General features: G+C 37.1%; 2 protein-coding genes across 4 annotated transcripts; both read right to left on the reverse strand.

Moving 5' to 3' along the window:
- Nucleotides 1-1,352: 1,352 nt before the first annotated feature.
- On the reverse strand, nt 1,353-20,213 carry helz2a (helicase with zinc finger 2a). Of its 3 annotated transcripts, XM_062997473.1 has the most exons (17): nt 20,161-20,213; nt 18,696-19,152; nt 16,970-17,098; nt 16,067-16,859; nt 15,101-15,185; nt 11,215-14,725; nt 11,032-11,117; nt 10,799-10,942; nt 9,599-9,751; nt 9,145-9,289; nt 8,448-8,564; nt 6,499-6,691; nt 5,049-5,183; nt 4,159-4,371; nt 3,590-3,743; nt 2,954-3,121; nt 1,353-1,618 (listed from the first exon to the last, which is right to left on the reverse strand). In XM_062997473.1, exons 2-17 carry the CDS (start codon nt 19,076-19,078, stop codon nt 1,506-1,508), a joined length of 6,522 nt encoding a protein of 2,173 aa, XP_062853543.1. In that variant the 5' UTR covers nt 19,079-19,152; nt 20,161-20,213; the 3' UTR covers nt 1,353-1,505. The 3 variants fall into 3 exon arrangements, 1 of the variants encoding a protein (XP_062853543.1); XR_010013144.1 differs by lacking the exons at nt 1,353-1,618; nt 2,954-3,121; nt 3,590-3,743; nt 6,499-6,691 and having other exon boundaries at nt 4,282-4,371; nt 16,970-17,617; XR_010013145.1 differs by lacking the exons at nt 1,353-1,618; nt 2,954-3,121; nt 3,590-3,743; ... (4 more) ...; nt 9,145-9,289; nt 9,599-9,751 and having other exon boundaries at nt 10,856-10,942; nt 11,241-14,725; nt 16,970-17,617.
- Nucleotides 20,214-22,315: 2,102 nt separating this feature from the next.
- On the reverse strand, nt 22,316-23,627 carry LOC134316731 (3'-5' exoribonuclease HELZ2-like). Its single transcript, XM_062997161.1, has 2 exons — nt 22,621-23,627; nt 22,316-22,523 (listed from the first exon to the last, which is right to left on the reverse strand). Exons 1-2 carry the CDS (start codon nt 23,625-23,627, stop codon nt 22,316-22,318), a joined length of 1,215 nt encoding a protein of 404 aa, XP_062853231.1.
- Nucleotides 23,628-26,477: the final 2,850 nt, after the last annotated feature.

Consider the following 26,477-nt stretch of genomic DNA (forward strand, 5'->3'; position numbering starts at 1 on the left):
TCTCGAATATCCACCAGCTCCGTGATGTCGTCATGGAGGAGTGGAAAAGCATTCCAGTGGCAACCTGTGAAGCTCTGGTAAACTCCATGCCCAGGAGAGTTAAGGCAGTTCTGGGAAATAATGGTGGCCACACAAAATATTGACACTTCAGGAACTTTCACTAAGGGGTGTACTCACTTTTGTTGCCGGTGGTTTAGACATTAATGGCTGTATATTGAGTTATTTTAAGGGAAGAATAAATTTACACTGTTATATAAGCTGCACACAGACTACTTTTCATTGTGTCAAAGTGTCATTTTGTCAGTGTTGTCCCATGAAAAGATATACTTAAATATCTGCAGAAATGTGAGGGGTGTACTCACTTTTGTGATACACTGTACACCAAAACACCAAAAGCATTAAAATCAAATCATTTATGCATGAGGACAGAGTGTATACAATAACACAACCTAAAAACCTTGGGTTAGTTGTATAAAACTTGTAAAGCTTTATCAGTCTGCACACACAATATCCTAGAAAAGTCTGCTTATCATAGGATGGATCTGGGACACAATAGCTCTCTTTTGCTCTACAAGAAGCCTGATACATCAAGTTTCATGCCGAGTGCATGCTGCTGTGCACTAAGTGATGCTCATTCTTTTAATTTGTGTTATATTCCCATTTTCAGTTTTCCTCACTCTCTCTTCATACTTAGTGTGGGTTTGGAGATAGAAATATGTTCTCACATTGTAAGGTCATTTCCGAAAAAATGTGTGGGATCATAAAAATATATTTCTTTAAATAACATTTAGCCTGTTAAACTCATTACTTGTATTAATAGAACTAAAAGAATGATTTACTACCAGGCTGGTGGTTGACACTGACAAAATGAAAGCTAGGTGGATAAATCTCAAATCACATACACAATTATAGAGGAATCTAGAAACTAGCTGACATCTTTTTCCAGGATTTGCAGTTAATTTGCAGTTGATATAAATTCATATAAATTCTTTATATAAAATCTCTTGAGCTCTAGGTGTAAAAACTGTATACAATCATTTTTCTGCAGACCTTAAAACAGTTAAACAGGCATAAATGCTCTGAAGTGGGAAGTAGAAAGTTTACAGTGTTTTTTAAGACAATGTCCCACCTTCTCTTTTGAGGAAAGTAAAGCTTTTACATTTCTCTTTTTCTTTTTTATTCTATTTTATTTAATTACAAGCACACAGATAATATGGTAAATACCAAGATTACATTCCTTTCTTTTACTGTACTAGCATTGTATGTTTAAGAAAGAGAAAGCTTTTAAAATTGTATTTGATAGTTTTACACTTACAACTGTTAATCACAATTCTTGAAATAAATATACTCAGTAATAATAATTCCAATTTATTACCTCATAAAACACAAAATGTCATTTTTTACTCATGAAAACTATTGGAAACATCAATCCAGAAACAGTGGTAAGCTGTGCTGACTGTACTGCATAAACCTAAAATTCCAGTACATCCACAAGCCACACTAGCTCAATACCGTGCAATCTGAATGTTCTCTGCAGGATCCACCACACAGCCTTTGGCTTCATAATGATTCAGAAGTTTTTTCCACAGGAAACTGCACCTCAACAAATCCTTATTTCCTATGAATACATAGCACATTTGTTAAACTTCAATTTGACCTCTACACTGGGCTAGTTTCTGTAAATGTAGCTTCTTTTAAAATCTAGAACTTCCATACAATGCAGATAGGATTCTAAAGTAGATTAAACTCCTACATTTGCTTACAGAACTTACATTTTAAATTCTATAGGGTATATGTCTTTACCATAATTATTTCCAAACTTGCAATGTGCATAGGATTTTTACTACTACCTAAAGTCAGCTTGTTCTACTGTTGAATGCTGAATTTCATTTAAATGTTCAATCATTATTAACACATGTAGTGATGACTGCTATACCACTGATCAAAAGCAGTAAAATAGACTGCTTTAGACTGTATGTCCAAAAGCATGTGGATATCACTACTATTTATTATGATGTATAAAATCAATTATCAAAAAATGTAATGAAAAGTGATTTCCAGCAAGCTCAATGTCAGGTGTCCACATTCTTTTGGCCATATGGTGTGTCTTCAACAAGCCATGTTTCATTTTACATTTAGTATAATGACAACTCTTGGGCACCCACTTCACTTTTTGTGTGTGGTTGTGTTTGGCAGAATCTTATGTAAAAGAAAGCTCCATAATCATAGGATACACAAAAATACACACAAACATGCAGTAGAAAAAAAGAAGTGCAGTACATAGGCAGCATGAAATGGATTTACTGAGTACGCCACCACCTGCAGTAGAACTGGAAGTCACAATGAAAATTGTCATTTTGATTAGGTGATAAAGATAAAAAATATATAAAATAAAATATGTATTTACTAAGAAATATACTTGGACCACTACAGAGTAGGTATTATTTGGGTGGTGGATCATTCTCAGCACTGCAGTGACACTGACATGGTGGTGGTGTGTTAGTGTGTGTTGTGCTGGTATAAGTGAATAAGACACAGCAGTGCTGATGAAGTTTTTAAACACCTGGACAGTGAGTGGACACAGTACTTAAAAACTCCAGCAGCGCTCCTGTGTCTGATCCACTTATACCAGCTGAGAATGATCCACCACCTAAATAATACCTGCTATATAATAGTCCTGACCATTGAAGAACAGCATGAAAGGGGGGTAACAAAGCATGCAGAGAAACATATGAACTACAGTCAGTAATTGTAGAACTACAAAGTGCTTCTGTATGGTAAATGGAGCTGATAAAATGGACAGTGAGTGTAGAAACAAGGAGGTGGTTTTAATGGTATAGCTGATCAGTGTATACTGTAGATATATTGTATATATACTGTGTATATACCGTAGATCTATAAGAAATGTCTAGCTAAATGCTAAATGTAATTTGCATGTTTGTTTATTACTCACCAATAATGCACAGCCCTTCTTGAGCTCGTGTGATGCCCACATTGACTTGGTGAGGATCTTCAACAAACCCCAGATTCTTCATACGCCAACCTTTGGTTGAATATTCCTCAATATTTATCTTTTCACAAGAGCGAACTGTTGTCAGAATAACATATCGCCATTCACTTCCTGCAGATGAAATTTTTTTTAGATGTGGCATGACTAAACATAAAACAGTAATTGTTCACATTTTTGTAATTTGCAATACCAATAAACACACACACACACACACACACATGTGCAATATACATTATATTGGTTATATTGGTAAATTAAGGAGTAAGGTTACGGAAAAGGTTTCCATAACATTTAAACCTGCAGCATTTAGCAGACACTTGTCCATAGTGACTTACACTTGTTATTCATACAATGCAACCAATTAGGGGTTAGGGGCATTGCTCAGGGACCCAATAGTAACACACTGGTGGTGGTGGCGCTTGAACCAGCACCTTTCTGATCACTAGTCAAGTGCCTCCACTGAGCTACCACTGCCTCATAACATGTAACAAAATTGCTTGTACTATTTCAGTATTTGTCACAAGTAGCACAGTTCAAAATAATGTAAAAGAAGCTGAACATTTATTTTAAATTCAGTACCTTGACTCTTCATGATACTACTGACTGTGACGTTTTCTACGTTCTTTTCAACCAGGATTTCATTGATCTTTGCCACCTGGGCATTGTATGGCGTCAGGATAGCCATGTCCTTTGTTTTTATTCCAGCCTCAATCAGAGATATTGCTATTCTCACCTGAAACAAAAATGATAATGAATATCAGTTCAAATGTGTTAAGTAGCCTGTAAACACAGACTGTTTTTTATTTCATTATATTTTTTATTTAATTACATTTAATTAAACGAATAATGTAAATTGTATTAAAAATGCTGAATATAAAAAGTATGTAGACAGGACCATGAGTTTTTGTACATCCACTTTCACAACCATTAACAATTATATCAAGTTTTCCCCCTTTGTTACTATAACAGACACTCTTTGGAAATAGTGTTCCAAAAAGATTAGGCACTGCCGTTGGACAAGAAAGCCTGGCTCACAATCACTGTTCTGTTTTATCCCCAAGGTGTTCAGTGGGGTTAAGGTCAGGGCTCTGTGTGGGTCACTGGAGTTTCTTTATAGCAAACTTGTCAAACCATGATATTTTACTTACCGCTTCATTGGCCTCTTCTAGGTTTGCTTTTGAGTTTTCATTTCCTCTTTCAGTTGAGACCACCAGACTTATCTCTTTTCCTTCAACATGACCAAAGATGATGGATGTAGAATTGTTTGATTTGGTCAGAAAAACACTTGGTTTATATTTAGTTCCAGTCTTCAGCTTGTCCTCATAGAACTGTTTCGAAGGAAATTCACAGATGTCTTCTTGCTAAAAAAGCAAGCACATAATTGTATGACTTTATGACACTGAAACATACTGTACATACATACAGTACCAGTTAAAGTTAAAAGTTTGGACACACCTACTTATAAAAAGGTCTTTATTGTGTACAAAATTTGTTGAAAATTGTTAGAAAGTTAATTGTCAAAACAGTCAATTGTAAGGTCATGTATAATGTCACCAAGATTTTGTGTTAGAACAGAGGTTTTATTCATGTGGTGGGGCAGCAGAGTGCGCCACTGACTAACTGTATATACTATGTGGCTCTTTCTTAGAATGATGAAGTTACTCTAATGTCATTGTTGCTAATGGACGCACCAGAGCTAAATAGTTTATAATCAGTTTTCTCCAGTCTCATTGTGGTAATGATTGTGAGATACTTTCAGTCACTTAACTAAAAAAAAAACTACAAATATATAATCATGCATCAATAAAAATTTATTATTTCAACCAAGTCACAGACTTAGTCTAGTTCCACACAAACACTAGCCTGTAATTCATTTTTAAATTGTAAAGATTTAGGCAGATGCTAAATATATTGTACAAGTTGGTTGAACTCGTGGACAAACATCCAAGTAAAGATGAATTCTTCACAAGCTGGTCACAGGGGTCTAACAATAGGTATTTAAATAAAGCACAGAATGAAAGCCAAAATCGATACTTACCATTCTGTACTGAGTGTCAAGCATTAGTGCTTTTTTCATGTACCGCTCAAAGAGTGACTTTCTCATTCCCAGTCTCTTCAACAATTCACAGTGGACCACAGGCTGCAACTGCTTGTGATCACCCAATAAAACAATCTAAAGTTCAAGTAAATGTAATTACTATTTAGTTTATTGTATTGTAGTTTTTCTAAAAATATGATTAAATCTGCTGGTTTAAAACATGTTAAAAACATTTAGTCATCATAGCATCATAGCATTGTATCATAGCATTCTTGTCTATTGGTAGTAATTACACCTGACTGCAGTGAGTGACTTCTGTGTGCCTATATAAATAAGGATTGTTTCAGTCTACCTATCTGACCTAAGAAAAATAACAGTGTGTAAATATAGAAAGCTCTGTACAGATCATAGTAAGTATTTTTTCCCTTCCATGGCATGAATTCTCATCTCATACTGAGCTTTGGATGTTCAGCCATAATTCACAAACCACCAAGAACCAAGGCTGCCATAAATAAAAGGTCAACATTTACAAAAAGGCCCATGCTCCAAAACTGGCAGCTTGAAGCTTGACTGAAGTTGTTTGCTGATCAAATACACAAAGAATAGCCTTTGTTACCAGATAAAACAAAGACTAAATCACTCAGCCACAATGATCAGAAATATGTTTAGAGGAGAAAAATTGTTCAAGACATTCATGCAAGGTATTCAGTGTAATCATGCTACCTATAGACAGGCATTGTGGCATTAGTATTAGACTTTGGAATTGTATTGCTGTAAGTGGTTTGCAAATTGCTTTGCTTTTACAGTGCAAAAATATGATGAAATAGTAAAAAATTATAAGGATATAAAATCCTAAATCCTAAAATTTTTAAATCATGGATGCAATTTGGGTGTTCCAGTAGGACAATATCCCCAAACACATAAAACTGGCTTTGTGATGGCTAAATCACACATAAAGTCCTGACATCGACCTAATGGAGAGTATGTGAAATATACTGAAAAGTAGTCTGTGGGAGAAAACAAACAAATTTATTTAAACTTCCATTTTGCCAAGCAAAGTGGTCAAAAATGCAGCCAATTGTGTGCCACATGCTTACAGAAGGCTAACAACAACTGATAGAAGTGAAAAGAGCTAAGAGGGATTTATGAAAATATGTATACTTTTAACCTATCAGATATTGTAAGAAATATAAAAAAAACCCCTCAAACAATGTATTAAAGAACTAAAATTTATATGACAAATACTAAGAAAAATGTGTTCTCCAGTTATTTAATTCCAAAAGTGAAAGTCTAAAACTGCCTTGATGTGCTTATCTCATAAAAGCATCTGTAAACATCAAATGTGAAATTGAAAATGACAACGTATAGCAAAAAATAATCTTCATAATCAGTATTGTGAAGTACTGTAAAATCACATTGTGAAATGTGGAAAGCACTTTTTAAAATCTACCTGCTTAGGCTTGTGTGTGACAAGAGGAATGAAAGCTTCAGGCTCAGTAGCCATGGCACACTCATCAATGATAATCTGTTGAATGCTGAGTAAATTAGCCAAAAGAGGATGTGAGGCAGCAGTACACGTGCAGAGAATGACGTCATGCTGCAAAAGCTCATGTTTACGGGCCTTCCTCAGGCTGTCCTTGTAGCTGTTAGTAAAGGGGATTATGCATTTTAGTTTTCTATACAATCATGCATCAGGTAAAACTCTTTAGTGTCTTGTCTGTTAAAATACAGTGTATCACAAAAGTGAGTACACCCCTCACATTTCTGCAAATATTTCATTATATCTTTTTATGGGTCAACACTATAGACATGAAACTTGGATATAAGTTAGAGTAGTCAGTGTACAGCTTGTATAGCAGTGTAGATTTACTGTCTTCTGAAAATAACTCAACACACAGCCATTAATGTCTAAATAGCTGGCAACATAAGTGAGTACACCCCACAGTGAACATGTCCAAATTGTGCCCAAATGTGTCGCTGTCCCTCCCTGGTGTCATGTGTCAAGGTCCCAGGTGTAAATGGGGAGCAGGGCTGTTAAATTTGGTGTTTTGGGTACAATTTTCTCATACTGGCCACTGGATATTCAACATGGCACCTCATGGCAAAGAACTCTCTGAGGATGTGAGAAATAGAATTGTTGCTCTCCACAAAGATGGCCTAAGCTATAAGAAGATTGCTAACACCCTGAAACTGAGCTACAGCATGGTGGCCAAGGTCATACAGCGGTTTTCCAGGACAGGTTCCACTCGGAACAGGCTTCGCCAGGGTCGACCAAAGAAGTTGAGTCTACGTGTTCGGCGTCATATCCAGAGGTTGGCTTTAAAAAATAGACACATGAGTGCTGCCAGCATTGCTGCAGAGGTTGAAGACGTGGGAGGTCAGCCTGTCAGTGCTCAGACCATACGCCGCACACTGCATCAACTCGGTCTGCATGGTCGTCATCCCAGAAGGAAGCTGACGCACAAGAAAGCCCGCAAACAGTTTGCTGAAGACAAGCAGTCCAAGAACATGGATTACTGGAATGCCCTGTGGTCTGACGAGACCAAGATAAACTTGTTAGGCTCAGATGGTGTCCAGCATGTGTGGCGGCGCCCTGATGAGAAGTACCAAGACAACTGTATCTTGCCTACAGTCAAGCATGGTGGTGGTAGCATCATGGTCTTGGGCTGCATGAGTGTTGCTGGCACTGGGGAGCTGCAGTTCATTGAGGGAAACATGAATTCCAACATGTACTGTGACATTCTGAAACAGAGCATGATCCCCTCCCTTCGAAAACTGGGCCTCATGGCAGTTTTCCAACAGGATAACGACCCCAAACACAACCTCCAAGATGACAACTGCCTTGCTGAGGAAGCTGAAGGTAAAGGTGATGGACTAAACCCAATTGAGCACCTGTGGCGCATCCTCAAGTGGAAGGTGGAGGAGTTCAAGGTGTCTAACATCCACCAGCTCCGTGATGTCATCATGGAGGAGTGGAAGAGGATTCCAGTAGCAACCTGTGCAGCTCTGGTGAATTCCATGCCCAGGAGGGTTAAGGCAGTGCTGGATAATAATGGTGGTCACACAAAATATTGACACTTTGGGCACAATTTGGACATGTTCACTGTGGGGTGTACTCACTTATGTTGCCAGCCATTTAGACATTAATGGCTGTGTGTTGAGTTATTTTCAGAAGACAGTAAATCTACACTACTATACAAGTTGTACACTGACTACTCTAAGTTATATCCAAGTTTCATGTCTATAGTGTTGACCCATGAAAAGATATAATGAAATATTTGCAGAAATGTGAGGAATGTACTCACTTTTGTGATACACTGTATGTCAAAGCAGCATATTGTTATCCAAAACCATAAATACAACATGTAATTTGTAAGTACTGTTATTCTGTTTGTTTACCTTTTAACTTCTTCGGGAGTGAGGTCCTGCTTTTTTTCAATCTTCAAATCAAATGCCTTTATCTGAGCTGCATAGGGGTTGCTGGGCATCCGAATCTTATAATGCAATGAAATCGACCTAAAAAAATGCATTAGTTGAAAGCATATCAATGCTATGAAAAATAAGAAAGTGATGTGAGGGGAGAAAAGAGGGAATTATTCCATGCCCATTAAGACCCCTTGAACAAAATATTCCCAAAATATTTATTTGGTGGAGATGGGGTGACAGTGTCTTAACTTGTTAAAGGGCCCAAACTGCTTACTGGCATTACAAACTGTATTAAATATAATCAGTACATTTTCTGAAGATAAATAGTACCTAAAAGGGCAGCACGGTGGCTAAGTGGGTAGCACTGTCGCCTCACAGCAAGAAGGCCCTGGGTTCGATCCCCAGGTGGGGCTGTCCAGGTCCTTTCTGTGTGGAGTTTGCATGTTCTGCCCGTCTCCACGTGGGTTTCCCCCGGGTGCTCCGGTTTCCTCCCACAGTCCAGACACATGCAAGTGAGGTTAATTGGAGATAATAAATTGTCTGTGACTGTGTTCAATATAATCTTGTGAACTGATGAACCTTGTGTAATGAGTGACTACCGTTCCCTTTCATGAATGTAACCAAAGTATAAAACATGACGTTAAAATCCTAATAAACAAACAAATAGTACCTAAGGGCTTTGTTTGGCTTTTCCACTCTTTGAGAATGTCGAGAGAGCCTTAGATTGCTGCCAGGATAAGGAAACTCCAGAATCTCCATCTGATCACTATAGATCCTGAGAGGTTTTAATTTTTGCTCCAGTTTTAGAAGTTGACCTGCAATATGCATATTATTAGTGCAGTGATCAAATAACAAAGAATTTGTCATGTTACTAATCAAGTGTTTTTACATGGGTACCATTTCCACTCAGCATGAGTTAAAAACATACGTAACCAAATTGTAATAAAGTTTCTTATTCCAAATGAGCCTCTATGTTAAATGTCACTGCCAAATAGCTGGGTAAACGAAAAACAAATGAATGCTTTACGTATAATTTAATAAAAAAAGATACATTAACTTTGGTACATTTTTGTGTATTTTCAAAAAGAACATAAAACAGGGAAATGACATTCAAATGATTTTACCTGCAACCACATCAACAGATTTATTTGAAGGCCCACAGTACAAAATACACCTCTTTTTTTGGCCTTCCTCAGCTCCATGAGGTGGGGGAAGTTTTTGGTTTTCTTGAAAGAACCAATACACAATGTGGACACCCACCACAGTTTTCCCAGTCCCTGTCAAACATATAAAACATAGTTTTTTGATGAAAACACTAGCTTGCATATCTTATTCCTTTGTTGTTTTATTCATTTGGTAGTTTGAACATTTAATTTTGCAACCAATTATGGTTATTACATCAAGTACTGTTACAATATTTACATCTAATGTAGTAGTTTGTTTACTTTGTTAATGAAGGATATTATGGGCTTTTCTAAATCAGCAAAAATCACATTAGCATAAGAAATTATTCAATGAGTAGTAGTAAACTAAAAAAATATTTTATTTTATTTACACTTACTCTGTTAACCTTTTCTTAACATTCACATTTCATCTGATGAATTAGCTAGCACATTAAAAGGTTTTGTGTGTCTTTATACTGTATATAATTAAGATTTACTGTACATACAGCATACACAAAATTTGGTTAAAATATTCTACTGCATATAGTCACCTTAAATTTGTACACAATATCTTTAGCCTTAATACATTATTAAAAAAACAACATATATATTAAGTCTTGTCTGAAAAAATCAGAATAGAACAGTTTAGCAATAATCCTTGTAATGTTTGGAGAAAGAAGTTGTGCATGTGATTCAAAAACAAAACAGGCACAGTAAATTGTACTGTAGGAACAGTACAGGTGCATCATACTGTATGTCAATAAAAAACACAAATGGAGCAATGTACTCAGACAAATCACAGGAGAATTTGATCTCCTGTACTGTACTATAATTGTACTGTATTATATGTTCGTTGGATTGTTGCCAAATTAATTATTGTTGCTTGTGCAATGACAAAACAAAACAAATTTTATTTTAAAAGGAAAGGGGGTGTAAAACATGCCCATGTCCCAGTTTTTTTTAAAAGTCATCAAATTTAGAATGAGTTTAAACATACAAAACAACAATGTTAAATAGTTTTAACATTAAATATCGTTCTTGTACTTTTTTTTTTATAGTTAAATGCATTTAAAAAAAGTTAAAAAGTCATTTTAATTTGATAAAATATTTGTGTTGAAGCAATTTAATGGGTTATATAACAGATATATAACTATCTCCTACCTGGTGGTCCTTGAATGAGAGTGAACTCTTTGTGTAATGCCTCCCTTATTGCTTTGCACTGACTGACATTCAGCTGAGGAAGCCCCAAGGATTTGTGGCCCTCAATCTCAAGTCTTGATGGTCCCTTTGTATGAATTTGAATTCCTAAAAATGACACATTTATCAGAAGTAAAACAATTAAAACCCACAAAAATTATTATTAAACATATATAAAGATAGCCAAAGTGTCTTACCAGTGTCACTTGTCCTTTTACCAGTGGCAATGGCCTTTACAAGATTATTTGCTGTTGTAAGATTATCAATAGCACTCTCCTTGCGCCTGTGGAAAAAAGTTAAAATTATGAGACAATTTTATAGGAAGACCTATAGGATTATTTGTATAAATACTGTTATAAGTGCTGTGTAAGAATATTTACACATCTGGCAGAAGTTTTGGGATTACTTCAACTGTGTATCTTGCACTCTTCAGGAAGATAGACTCTGGAAGTTTTGTCATAGGCATGTGGTTTATACAAAAATCGATCTTCATGTAGGTCTGCTCTTTTGACTCTTCTTCCCCTGAGACACTGGTGACTATTCCATGGGCTATCCAAATTAGACCAGATGAACTCATGAGATTCAAATCCTTTGAATCTGTCAAAGAGTCCTCCAAAACTGGACTGAGATCTTTCTGCTGGATTCTTAACCGAATACACAGAAAACTGTTTCTCAAGTTGCCTTCAATTGCCCATTGATCTTTCTTCTCAAGAGGAAGATGAAAGCATCCCTGAAGATTCTCTTTTTCTTTCAGAGGTTTCCATTTCAGCATTGTCTCTTCAAAAACAATGCTCTCGTTTTCTGCCACAGCATTACAGGCTGACTCCATTTCACACAAAGGTTTCCATATTTTCTGATAATCCACATATGTGTTGTATGATGGTCTTGAGGCATGAAGTGCATATTTCGAAAAAGATATGATTGGATCTTTAGTGTGTCCAAGGCAGATCTCAAAATTTGGATTCACAATGAGCAACTGAACTGCTGGCACCAAAAGCCCCCGAACTGTGTCAGTGCCTAACTGTATCTCAATAATGTCACCCTTTCTTAATTCCAGGGACAACTCCATGAAATGCTCCTCTTTCAGACTGGATGCCCCTGTTCCTGAGGCTTTCACTGGTATTTGTGTTTTCTTTCTTATTGGTTGTCTAGTGACAGTTGCATTCATCTCTTTTATTACCTTATAGATAAGGTCCCAGTTTTCTTCCTTGATAGCTACCACCAGATCTTTCCAGTGCTTATTGGGCACATATGTTATTACAGAGTTTGCTTGTTGTTCTTTTAGGTCATTATGGAGGCAGGTATCTGCAAAGGAGTATATTCTTCGCACCCACTTTAGTACCATGCAGTCATTAAATTTATCATACCAAGGCTGATCTGCCAGCTGAAGATCCCTATACATTATGTTATTCATATCTTGACTGAAGTCTTTGTTTAGCGGTATGGATATCCTAAAGCTGCTACTAGTGGGGGTGACTTCAACAATATAAGCCACCTTAAGTGCATTTTGCACCGACAGCTGTGATGCAACACCTAAAGCATGTGATTTCTTCTCGCATATAGTTTGAACTCTGTTCTTCTGGCTAAATTCAACACAGCACATATCAATGTCATGTGATGTGTACTTAATTTCAGTATTATTAAGTACAGAAAGAAGAAGTCGCTGTACAATGACATCTATATAGCGCCGGATTGGAGAGGAGGCCCAGGTGTAGCTGTCCAGCTGTAAATCATAGTGGCCGATCCGTGAAAGATGAGAAGAGTTGGCACGCAAGACTTGAGCTTTGTTGATGAGCCTCCTAAGGTCAATTACAAGAGGAAGAAGCTGTGGGTGAAGGTCATCAGTTGTGACAAGATCCACTATTCTGTGGATGTCTTTATCCTGAGCTGCAATCTCAAGATTTTTCAATACTGACGTCAATATTGGAAAGATTCCATTATTTAAAACCTCTTGTTCAACGTTTTGTGTTTGGTTGAGCCCACTTAGGTTTAGCTGTTCGTGTTCTTTTGGTGTGAAGTCACCAACATGTGACGACAGGTGAATGGACATTGGAAGCCAGGCAACATTTTTGTCCTGAAAATCATGCAGCTGATCACTGTCTGGCCTATCCTGGCATCTGAGAGGAGCCAGGCTTCTGGCATTTCCGTCAAGCAGAAGCGTATCAGCAACAAAGTGGTTGAACATGATCATCAACTCCTCCACCAGTCTGTGAGATCGTCTACTTCCAACAACTTCATCCTCATCAGGCCGCCGGTAACACCAGTCATCTTGTTTTCTGTCTTTTCTATGAACCTCGGCAAAGTTGCACGCTATGGCAAGACAGCCCTCCAAAGTGTCAAAGCTCCGTGTATTGCCTGATGCTTTTAACATTTTCTCAGCAGCTTCATATGATAGTCTCTTTTTGGAGCGAATTACAGACTTGAAAAATGTTCTGTTTTGTATGCGATGTGTCTTTTTGTCCACTTCTGTCATCAGGGAAATACAGTGTCGATCACAGCCATCATCGAGTAAACTGAAGATGTTGGTGCTTAAGTCTTCTGGGAACATATGTGCCGGTTTAGATTTTGAAACATAGAATGAAGTACCTTGCTGCCGTGCATATCTGTCCAGTTCACTATCTTTAGGCACAAAGCTTGCGACATCAGCAATGTGAACTCCTATTTCATAGTGCTCACCTAAATCTCTCACACTGATGGCATCATCAAGGTCTTCAGAAGTTGAAGAATCAATAGTGAATGTCATTAATTCACGGAAATCTTCACGGGTATTTGACCATAGAGGTGTATATTTCAAATTTTCCACCTCTTTTTGAACACACTGGGGGACTTTCCTGTGTAGTTTGTACTCTATTTCAAGTATCTTTAACCCATCCTGTAATGAGGTAACTATTGGAAGTGCATTTACAACAATCCCTAGGGGAAAATTAAAATGCTCCCCCCATTTCAACAATTTGACAACAAACAGATGGTTTCTGCGGGCTTCCTCATTAATTCTGATGAATCTTTCAACTCTCCATGTTTCAGGATTTCTTATAGCAATGTAGTTTGGTTTGTCCTTCCAAAATGGTGTGAATATTTTAGTTATGCATATGTCAATTGGTGCCATCACCTGATCATCATTTCTGTCAACAGTACAGACAAACTCACTGGGCAAATCTACACGCTTGATCACTTCAATTACTTTTCCCTTAGGAGGAAATGTCTCAGTGGTCAAAATCTCTACGTTTACTATGTCTCCAGAAAACGATTGCTTTAGATTTTTTTTGCCTTCTATTCTGATCTGTAAACTTGGCTCATCAAGTGGCATGGCAAAACCTGAATCAAACTTCTTCAGGACTAACTCACAAATCCTGCTGTTCTGGCAAGTCCCATCTGGTTGAGGTCTGGAGGGTTTGCTTTCCTTCACATGCCTCACCACATTGTTTTTAAGATTGTCGGTGTGTAAAAAAGGAAACGTGCCATCCTCTGTTAATTTTATTTGTAAATCTTCGTCTTCATCCAGGAGCTCTTTTAGTATAGGGTCCTCACTGTTGTCAGGTAACTCTGATGTAGTTGAATCACTATCACTGCTGTCATCTTCTTCAGTTCTCATGATGTTCGATATCTCCAAAAGTTCTTGGTTTAAATTGTTCAAAGTAAACTCTTTGGGATGGACACTTCCTGTACCAATGCAGTGATTTATGTAGGAATTCCAAAGTCTCCAGCATTTTCCAAAATAAGGACAGCACAGAGCAGTGGCATCTCCTACAACTATCACTTGAGACTGAGCTCTAGTCATGGCTGTGTTCAGCAGGCGAACGTCATTGAAGAATTCAAGACATGGTCTCTCGGTCTTGTTCAAGCTGTCTTTGGTGTGCACAGTAGTTATGATGATTATTCTGAACTGTTTTCCTGTAAAAATAATATTGCTGTAAATAATTATGAACAGAATTTCCAAAAATTAGTTTCCCAGAGCAAATACATAGAATAAGAGTGAAGTAAAGTTTTATGAACTGAATAATCAAGCCCACTAAAGCAAACAAGATAAGATGAATAAATAAAAAGTAAAGTGTAATGAAATAAAAAATATTATATAATAAAAAAAATAAATAAAAAAAAATAAAGTGTCCATGAGAATAATAAAGTGTCTGGTGCCTGGAGCAATGTTGGAGAGATATTGCACAGAACAGTTATTGAACAGTTATTGAGGCTGGTAGAATAAATAAATATACAGTATATTTGCAGCAAGTGTGTGTGTAAATACACAGAAAACATATTGATTTATACCTTGAACATTTTCTGCATTTTCCACAGTGACTTTATGCAGATTGTACTCTCTTAGTTGTTTCAATTGTTTCCTTATTTCAATTACCTGTGGTGAAAAAAACTGGATGTTAAAAACTATCAATTATATATATTATAAATAAGTATTATATTAGTAAACAGAGGGGAAAACAAAAATGTAACCACTATTTTTTTTATTTAATCACTGCCAGTGCTTTTGGTGTATTAATCAGCAAGTGAAAAGCTTATGAAACCAAAAGTCTTTGTACAGGTGCACCACACAATAATTTATAACATGCCCCATGACTAATGATAGGCAAAGTAAGAAAGGCAGTAGTCGCTAAACTTTCAGGGTCACCCAATACTCAGAGACATTAAGCAATAAACTGCACTATAATTATTTTTTGTTCCAATTTTTGCACCCCATATTCATACATATATCTTATATTTTATTTTATAGTTATACTTTATAAGAACCAATATATTATGGCTTATGTTGTTGGTTTAAGTTTTAGTTTTATATTGTCAGAAGCACAAACTACACATTTTGCCATGTATATTTTATTTATACCCTTTCTGTTCCACCCATCCCGTTACTCACACTATTTTTGTTATACTGTTATCTATCCATCTGTCTGTCTATCTATCTGATCACTCAGGCCTTCTCTATTTAAAAAGAGAAGTACAGAAATAAAATTTAAAAAAGTTATGATCTCAAATATGCAAATTTAGACAAGTGTGCTACACAATATTTTGTGATATAAGTGCCCTCAGACTAATGCAATGAAGGATAAGCAGTAACTACAGACATCTCTGTAACTACACCACATGCAGAACTTAGAAGTAGATATTTGATCTTGAAGTATATTGTGTGACAACAAATTGGTTGAATATCTGTTTTCCCTCTATGTATAATGTTCATAATCATCTATTTACTATATAACAATAAATATCATCCCAACTAGTTACCTGACTCCCCTGGGAGAGAACACACACTGATGCTGAATCATTTTGTTGCCACTCATCAGGCCACTTCTCCAGTACTTTTAGGACAACATCAACAACTGTTTGGATTTCAGCAGGATTGAACCAAGACAGGGATCCCTTATCCAAATAGCATTCACCTCTGACATGACAGAACTGCAGAGCATTTTGATGTGGATGTGCAGGTACGTTTCCTTTGGCTTTGATCCCATCTGTCTTTCCAACATAAAAATGTTTGGACACAAAATCCACAATTTCTTGAGTGGAGCGGTAGTTTTCATTGAAGATTATTCTGCTATTTTTAGCAGTTGTTGTGTTCTCTGCTTGATAGTGATGAAAGAGGCGATTTAGTAAAGTATGGTCTGAGCTTTTGTCCACCCCCACGGAAAAGAGCCTGGGTCCCATCTGCATGTGATCTCCAGCTAGAATTACTTGAGTCTTCTCCCCTGCTAAGCCTATAGCCATTAATGCCTCACATTCCAGCATCTGAGAAGCTTCATCAATGAATATGTGACTGAAGTAGTTTGATGGTAGTTGCAGGTCATGGAAGTATCGTGCCATTCCAGTTGTTGTTATAATGATTCTTGCAGAATCTAATGTCTCTCTGTCAGGGAACTCAAAGCACCAATGATCCTTGGATAAATGACAATATTGAAGAGTGACAGGATCAGTAGCTCTTGGTGAACTTTCCTTTGCCTTTATTCTTAAAAGTCTTACTGGACCTTTGGCAGTTGTTGCACTATTATGGAAATGATTTCTGACATAAAGGTCTGCAGAGCTAAAATACAAAAAAGGAATAATTTTAAAGTAATGTTTTTTTTTACTTAACAAAAACAGGATGTGTGTAAAAACAAATTATAAGAAAAATCCAAATGAATCATCACATACCTGTTAGTATGTGTACAGATCAAGATTCTGTTTTGTGGCTGCTGCACAAGAGCCAGTGTAATCTTAGCAAGAGTAAGCGTCTTCCCGGTTCCAAAAGGTCCATATATCAGCAATGGTGCCACACTGCCTCTGCGGTCAGAAGCGCCAAGGATGAAGTCCATAGCAGCTTGTTGCTTTTCATTCAGCTCACTTGGACATGACTTGTTTGAAACTGGAACCTGAACATGCCTTTCCTTTAGGTCGGGCAAAACCCTTCTAAGGTCTGGTAGCATATCAACAGCCTTGTGCATTTCACAGAACCATTTGCGGTCCAACTGGAACTGAACCTCCATCTCAGTTGATGTATCACTCTGAAGTTGTAGTTCATTACAGCAGTTTATTGAAAGCTTTACATATAGTTGAGATTCCCCAATGGCATCTTTAAGAATCACAGCCTCATAAACACGCTGTGGTGCACAATCAGGTCTCAGCAAGTCCACAAGGACTGACTGAACATGTCTCTTTAGCATGTAGCCCTCTGGTGTATCAGGAGCAAGTGAATAAGAGACAGATATGCTGCCAAAAAGCTCTCCTGAAATGGTATTTTTAAAGCCAAACCAATCGTCAAACAGCTGTTTTTTAAAAGACATGGTCCCTCGTAGGATCAGTCTAAGCAATTTTGGGGCACACAGAATTAATAACATTATTATGGTTTCAGATCATTAAACAAAACAGCATGCTTATCTTTCTTGTGAAAAAGTAACTGCTTGATTCTATGGAATATAGATCTTACTAATCTAAGAAAACCAAAGTCAAGGAATCACTATAAAGTTTCCACTGTACCACTACACTATTATCCCAGCCACTTTAAGACTCTAGGACCAAATCACAGTAAGGACTGGTATTTCCAAACAGTAAAAACTCGGTGCAGTGGAGCATTATTTAAAAGTGTCCAGTCTGCTGAAATTGCCCAAAAGGCTTAGTATAAACTCAAGCTGAAGTTACAAAAAATCCAGAAAAATTGCAGATGTCTGTAGTGTTTAGTGGGACGTCATTGTGGAGTGTTTATGACTTTACAAAATGAATAAGACAATGTAACAAATGATTTATGAAAGGAAACCTTTGCTAATTAGAGGAAACATCACAGTGCTTATCTGACAGTTTAAAAATGTTATTATGTCAGGCATAAAGCAAATACAGCATTACAAAGTCAAACCATTGTATCAAAAGTGACAGTGGTATTTATTGGTATTTAAATGGGTTGAAACTGCTTTGAGATCCAAGATGACTTATTATTATTACATTTCTCTGTCCATAATAAGCTTATAAAGAGGAATGCAAGGTTATATGTCTTGGGACATATAAAAAAAACTAGCACAGTGACTGATTTAAAGTAATAAAAAAAAAAGATTGGAATAAAATATTCTTTTTGAGATGCGAAAGGCTCATATAAAATTATAACATGCTTTCATTTGCAGACACTGCTGCCATTGTTGGTGCTAACAGTAATAAACTTTGTGTACAACTACTTTTTAACAAAAGTATATATATTTTTTAATAAATGAAATTGCATGTTCTTAGTGGTGCTTAGGTGGCACAGCAGTCTATTACACTAACCCCACATGTTGTGGACCCAGGTTTGAATCTCAGTGGTGCGGCTATAAATTTTTATATTCTGTAAATGGATAGAATAAGAAATATTGCTCATTTACATATATATTTGTTTATAGCTGAGTTAAACTGTTACCTGCTAACCAGCTGGTCTTGTTCCATTTCTTCCTGGTAGAGAAAGCTGTGCATTTTCTCTTTGTAATTCTGCTGGTTGATCAAGTCAGCATCTATCATCACTGTGCTGAATTCCTTTCTCTTCACATAACTGTATTTTCTTAGTAGTTCCTGGTAAGCCTCTGATCTTTTCTGATACGGAACAATTTCCACAGTATCCTCATGCCAGATAACTGGCAGCTGCTCGCTTTGTTGTGTACTTTCTGATTCCAGCTTCCTGATAGATGAATTAGTATCCTGTTGAGTTTTCTTGTTGCCTTGATTTCTCTCAGGCTGTGGACAGAGCTGAGAACGGTCAACCACACCAACTCTGACTTTAAGTTTTTGCAGCAGAACTGGCCTCATGTCAAAATCAAATACCAGCCATTGCTCATAGACTCCTGGGCGATCACAGGTGAAGGAAACTGTAATTTCATAAACTACAAAAAAATATATATGTTTTTATTATAGAGGTAGCATGTATTTTTCAATGCATTAAATTAGAATATATAATTTAACTGATATTTTAATGCATTTGAACATTTAAAATTCTTAAACTAGCTAAGACAATCTAATTACAGTGGACCCTTGACTTACGGATTTAATTGGTTCCGAAGGGCTGTTCTTAAGTCAAAATGTTCGTTAGTTAAACCTATTTTTCCCATAAGAAATCATGTAAATAGAATTAATCCATGCCAGACCTCCCAAACCACCCCCTTACCTAACCTTTCTGATGTCTTAAATGGTCTTTTTTGTTATAAATACAAGTATATTTTCCCTTAAATCTTAAATTATAGAATAGACATTACTGTAGTAAACAATAATAAACAACAATACACAGTAGTACTGTACTGTACATAAAAAAACACATCACATTTCAGTACAGTATGTGTGCTGTACCATACACCATAATACGTACATTTCCTTCTATTTATATAAAATGTAACTACCAGAAGCAACAATAACTCTCATATTTCTCTATTATTTACCTCTTTATTTCAATAGTGTTGTATTTTGTAGGTGTAATTGCACGAAAGAAAGACTACTTTACTGAGCCGAATTCCTTCTTCTCTCTCAATACTGTCCCCTCTCTCTTATACACAGTGACAGCTACTGGCAGGAGTAATTATTCAACACAACAAAGTGATGTCTGAATGTTCGCTCACTGTGTATATATACACTGTATATATATATAGAGAGAGAGAGACGGTTGAGTCAACTTGTTTGTGACGTCACATGTTTCGCGAATTTCTGTTCCTAATCCAAAATTTGTTTGTACGTTAAATTGAAAAAGATATAAAAAATCGTATGGTAAACCGTTCGTAACTCAAGGGTCTACAATTAAACTTAAAATTTAGTAAGTGAAACATCATATGTTACAATAGTATGCATCATTATAGCATCATTTTCCCTCACTGTGAATTCTGAAAAGAATATAAACACCTTACCATTTTTAGAGTTGGATGTGTCTTGGGTGGCAAAACAAAGAACGGTGTAATTAAAGTCCTCTTCATTGCTGTCCTTATGAAGTGCAAATGTTGCACCTGTGTCACACCTCAGTAAAGCAACCACTTTCATATCCAGCTGGAAGTAAATATAGAATTTAACCCCTGCTGTATCAATTTGTTAAACAGAAATTCAGATTTAAGTAATTTAACTTAAAACATTAACTATTTGTATTAGAACCATGGAATAAAATAAGGAACAAAAAAGTGAAACCTTAGTTACAATCTTGAATTTCCATCTATGTAACGTTTTTTCTTGTTCTACAGATAGACTGAGTCCAAGGTCACAACTAACCGAAACTCCTGGAAGAGATTCCTTCATCTGTTGGCACAAATATGAAAACAGCTATATATAAATATTTAAAAACCAGTTAAAATAATTATTAAAGGGATATAAACAAAATAAAATCAGTGTAAAGTGTAAAAATATCAGTTTAGGCATTAATTTAGGCACAACTAGTGATTTTAAAACTTGCTTTTATATACACTGTATTAGCCAGTGGAAGAGCATTTTCTTACAAAGCTCCACAACTTTGGAATAATCTCCCTGCCTCTGTCCGGGACTCGGACACAGTCTCAATGCTCATGTCTAGATTGAAAACATATTTATTTACTCAGGCTTTTGATTAGTCTTTTTAAACTAGGGGTGTGTGGCTCCAGTCCTGGATGTCTGGGGTCTGGGCAGTCTGGTGCTGTCATGTTTGTCAGATTTACTGGCGCTGCGTGTTGGCTTCTGGCTGCATCTGGCTTCTCACCTCCAGGACCGGAGCTGCCCACCCCAAATACAGACAAAGGCACAGAGCTTGGGGGTTCTTGGTCATAAAAACTTATGGTGATCAGGATTGTTGGGTTGCTGTCGTTCTGCCTCTCTTGTCCGATCACTCAGGTTTGATGATGGTGGGGAGGTGGGGACTGATGTCCTATGAAAGCCTTTATGACCTTGTTACCTGCTCGCTCTCCCTTTTAGTTACGCTGTAATAATTAGGGGTGCTGGAGTGTAAAGCTACTCTCTGCAAAACTGACATTTTACTCTTAATAATGTCACATTTTAACTACATCTTCTGTTGATTTACCCCAAGGTGGTTCTGACGGAAACCTGTTTAGCCACCTGAGGTTGAAGACTGCACGTCGAGACTGCTGTGCCAACAATGCTGCTCCAGCTAGCTTGTTTGCACCAAAATTGTCAAGAACTCACTATGGACTTTATAACAGACAAATAATGAAGAACTCCAATTATTTTTTTTAACTTTTAGTTTAATTTAATTTTGTGTATGTATGATTTGGGTAAATCCAATTAATTCAAATTATCCTCCAGGCCACCCAAGGAGGATGGGTCCTTGCTAAGTCTGGTTCCTCTCAAGGTTTCTTCCTGTAATTTTAAGGAAGTTTTTCCTTGCCACTGTTGCCCTTGGCTTGCTCAACAGAGATTTTTGGTCTGTAGGTCCTGGATTCTGTAAAGTTGCTTTGAGACAATGTTCATTGTAAAAAGTGCTATACACATAAAATTGACTTGAAATTGACTATAATGTGATATCATTATTATTTTTTTTAAATTAATTTATTTTTTTCCCCTTTTCTCCCCCTTTTTAGCGCATCCAATTGTTCAATTTGCATCGTGCTTCCTCTCTGTCTATGCCGAACCCTGCCCTGACTGAGGAGATCGAAGCTAACCCATATCCCCTCCGAAACATAGGCAGCAGCCGGATGCATTTTTGCCACCCACACATGATGAGTGTGGTGCCACCTAGTGTTGCATGCGGAGAGACACACCCTAAGGGCACTCTTTCTCATCTCTGTGCAGGCGCCTCTAATCAGCCGGCAGAGGTCGTAATCGCATTCTGACAGAGAGAGACCCACATCCGTTTTTTGTCCCGCCCCCCAACAGAGCAACCAGCCAATCGTTGCTCATACAGCCACTCAGCCTCGAACCGGTAAGGCAGAGCTGGATTCGATACGATGTATCTGGAATCCAGCTCTGGTTGCAGCGTGTCTTTTTACCGCTGCGCCACCTGAGCGGCATGTGATATTATTATTTGACATGTTTTTATATTACCAAATAAATGTTCATTATTGATGTGGCCAGTAAGTATTTTCTAAATTAACAATAAAAGGCTTTGCATACTATTGTTTCTTTCTTTTCACTTTGCCTGTATTCTTCTAGTAGAGAGTCCTGGTAAGACAGAAGACCCTGCATAGATGCAGCTCGTGCTTTCTTCCGTGCATCTCTGTGTCGATCTATCCATTCCTGAAGTTCTTCCACACTGTGCGCCTTCACACAGCTATCGCCATACTCACAAGTCGTCAATCTGAGAAAAAGTGTAAAATGTTACCGTATTTTATAGTTACCTCAGACATTACACTTACAATAAAAAAAAAAACTGTATTATAAAAATGAATTCCTACCTTCGACACAGCCTAAAAGACTTGCTTGTTGGTGGTGGGTCACGAAATCTCCACGTGGACGTTGAATCTTCAAAGATCACTTTCCTGTGTTTTGCACTGAAGCAGTGATTCATAAAGTCTTCATGTCCTGAGAACTGACATCTACAAACATGACAGTAGTGCTGCTGTTTTTGCTCTTGCAATGCCGCACCTGAGTTAGCCGCAGATGCCTGTGTCTGCAGCATCTGGGAAGCACGAAGCAAAGCTGGGCGATTCACACTTCCACTACTCTCTGACATCCACACAGCAATCTCTATTTCACTATGGGCAAACCAGCATCGATGAGCACCATGCCAGCATGGCTCTCCCTTGTTTACATATCTACAGAGCTTCCATTGTCGGACATTGCGCTTTGGGATGGGCCTGATCTCATTATAGACTTTTGTCTGCTCGTCTTTATGGCAAAATATGAGAACAGGACGCCAGCTATGTCCAGATGCACATGTGTCTGACACTTTCATTGAAATTTTTTGAGGACTGTCATGAAAACAGGCTTTACAGAGTTCAACAAATGTTCCCTGGAATCTAGAAAAAAATCTTTTCAGTACTAAATGACATCCTAATGTTTCCTGCTGAACTGGAGTTGTGGCATTATTGTTTACTAAACTGATTAGCTGACTAAGATCAATGCATTCCTTCTTAATGAAATTCCACACTGCAGCTTCTTCATTACTTCTGGCAAAGGTGCATTTATCTTCATGCATTTTGCAACCCCTTCCCTCAGCATAAAACCAGCAAACTGCATAGGTCGAAGGTTTTGGGAATTTTGGTGGTGAGACCACTTGCTTCCATTGGTTATTACCACCTTTGTCTCTGGCTAATAGAATGTTTTTAGAGCACTGATGGGAATGAGTCACAAGATCAAAGGAAATCTCGGTCCTTCCTTTACAGCACTGATTACAACATACACACAAGTCAAGCGTCTGTTGTAGTATGTGTAACATGTTGATATCTTCATCACGAGACATAGTCACAGACCTATAAGAATCAAAATAAAAACTGCAGATTTATATAAAGCAATTTTATGTTACACATGCAGTTAAACATCACCCATGAAGAGAAGGTTAATAATCTATTTTTAAAACAACCAATAAAGACATAATAATAATAATAAAATACACACATACTGTATGTATATATCTGATCATCAGCCATAACATTAAAATTACCTCTTTGTTTCTACACTCTTCCCATATAGAAGCACTTTGTAGTTCTACAATTACTGACTGTAGTCCATCCGTTTCTCTACATATCTTTAAAACCTGCTTTCATCCTGTTTTTACATGGTCAGGACCCCCACTGGACCACCACAGAGCAGGTATTATTTAAGTAGTGGATCATTCTCATCAGTGGTCAAAGGACGCTGCCCATGGGGCACTGTTGGCTGGATATTTTTGGTTGGTAGACTATTCTCAGTCCAGCAGTGACTGTGAGGTGTTTAAAAACTGCATCAGCACTGCTGTGTCTGATCCACTCATACCAGCACAACACACACTAACACACCACCACCATGTCAGTGTCACTGCAGTGCTGAGAATGATCCACCACCCAAATAATACCTGCTCTGTGGTTGTCCTGACCATTGAGGAACAGCATGAAAGGGGGCTAACAAAGCATGAAGAGAAACAGATGAACTACAGTCAGTAATTGTAGAACTACAAAGTGCTTCTATATGGTAAGTGGAGCTGATAACATGAACAGTGAGTGTAGAAACAAGGACTCACACGACTTTGAAGTATGATTGTGGGAATTTGTGCCGACTTAGTCAAAAGAGCATTTGTATGACTGGGCACTGATTTTGGATAAGAAAGCCCCAATTGATGTTCCAGTTCATTTCAAAGCTGTTCATTGGGGCTGAAGTAAGGGCTCTGTTCAGACCACTGGAGTTTCTCTACACCAAGCTTCTTTTATGACACAGTTATGGTGGCACAGGGAAGATATTAGACCAGGAAAGATTTATTACACCTGTTAGCAACTGTGGCTGAAACACATGAATTTAAAAATAATTTAAAAAATAATACTTTTCTCCATATAGGGGCTATCAACATGTAATAGTGTTATTTTAAGCTTGAAGTTTAGTAGTTTGAAGAACCTTACATTAAAAAGAAATTTGCTTTGTGAGTACTGTTTCAGCCTAATAAAATAATATAAAAATTGTGACTGGAAATTTTATATTTTAATTAGGGCTGTCATGCGAGCCACATTAATCGTGATTAATCGCAAACTGATAATTAAGCAAAATTTGAACAGTTATGCAAATTTTTATTGCAAGAACCATTTTTAGATGCAACACCAGTGGTGTAACTAGGAGCTCATGGGCCCCAGTTAAAAAAAAAAAAATATTTGGGCCCCCTCAACAAATTGCATATGCTGATGGCTGAACAGAATGAATTAAAAGTCACTCAGAAGTTACACTTCCTGCCTCTGGTATTTTTCTGTTTGACTGCGCTGGCGGGTCACAAGTAATGCAGTTTAAAACATAAGATGCGGGCCATATAAAAGCAGATCCGGTGTGGACAGAACACCCCGGAGTTTGGACATACTGCTTTTGCATACTGTGTTTGTAAAGTTCTGTGTACAGTTCATGCGCTTTACATCTAAATTCATCTGAAATACAGTTCATTACCACAGAGACACACATTTACGTGGCACAAACAGCCAAATAAAAATAGTTAGATTAAAAATGTTAATCTTGATAATTTTTTTTAATCGCGATTAAAAATGTAACGCGTTAATCGCGTTAATTAACGCGTTAAACGACAGCCCTAATTTTAATACTTCTTTACATAACTCATACGTTTCTGCTTTCTTAGAACAATTAGCAGAAGTAGAAGTGACTTTTTAAAGGTTTCAGAATTCCAAAAACTGACCTTGACACACACCCACACATACACACAGCAACAAACTGACCATTGTTGTAAAATGATAAACAAGTTTGGTGTGGGAAGTTGGCCTTGAGCTGGGTTGGGGGGGAGGGGGGGTGCAGTAAAGGGGTATAAATAATGAGATAAGGCAAACGGTATCCACCCTTCTCTGCTGTAAAGGCATGTGTGTGTTTATATTATGAGATGGGTCCTCAGCCGAGTAATAAATTGACTTTTTGCTCTTACTATTACTCCAATTGTCTGTGTCAATCTTTAAGGGTTATTTTGAATTCCCACAACAAAATTTATTCCACAGAACTTTTTAAACTAGGTTTGTCCAAAAGGGTATATGTATTGGCAGTAACTAATAAAATAGTTGATTAATTTGAGGAGACATAACTGATGAAGATGACCAGACTTACAACAATACAGGCTTACTGAGTAAGCTTGCTATGTGGAAATGCCTTAAGACTATACACATAATAATTATACAAATTACACAAAGAATCAAGGCTCAGTTCTCAAACAATGACTTATGACAGCAAGACTGATTTAGGACTGAGGGTGGAAAGAGATCCTATTCTAAACAGAATTAAATGAATCATAGACAAACCATTTAGGAGAGGCAATTTAGGAGTGGCAATGGGGTATTTCAGTAAATGGGTTTCACAAAACTTAGTCTTGAACTTAAACCCTAGTTTAGTAAACTTAATGTAGCATGATGTGCTTGCAATTTAAAGCTCATTAATAGAGCTCTAATACATCTAATAAATGTTTTATCATTTTAATAGTTAAAGTTAATAATGGTGTCATATTAACATGGTAAAAACATAATAAATACAATAATTAAAGGACAGTGAACTTCCGTGGCAAAGGACCACTGATCAATGGCATGTGTGTCTTAATATATATATATATCTAAAGGGGTAGTGGTATTTCAGTGTTTATGGTACT

This window comes from Trichomycterus rosablanca, chromosome 6, assembly GCF_030014385.1.
Source record: "Trichomycterus rosablanca isolate fTriRos1 chromosome 6, fTriRos1.hap1, whole genome shotgun sequence".
NCBI lineage: Eukaryota > Metazoa > Chordata > Actinopteri > Siluriformes > Trichomycteridae > Trichomycterus > Trichomycterus rosablanca.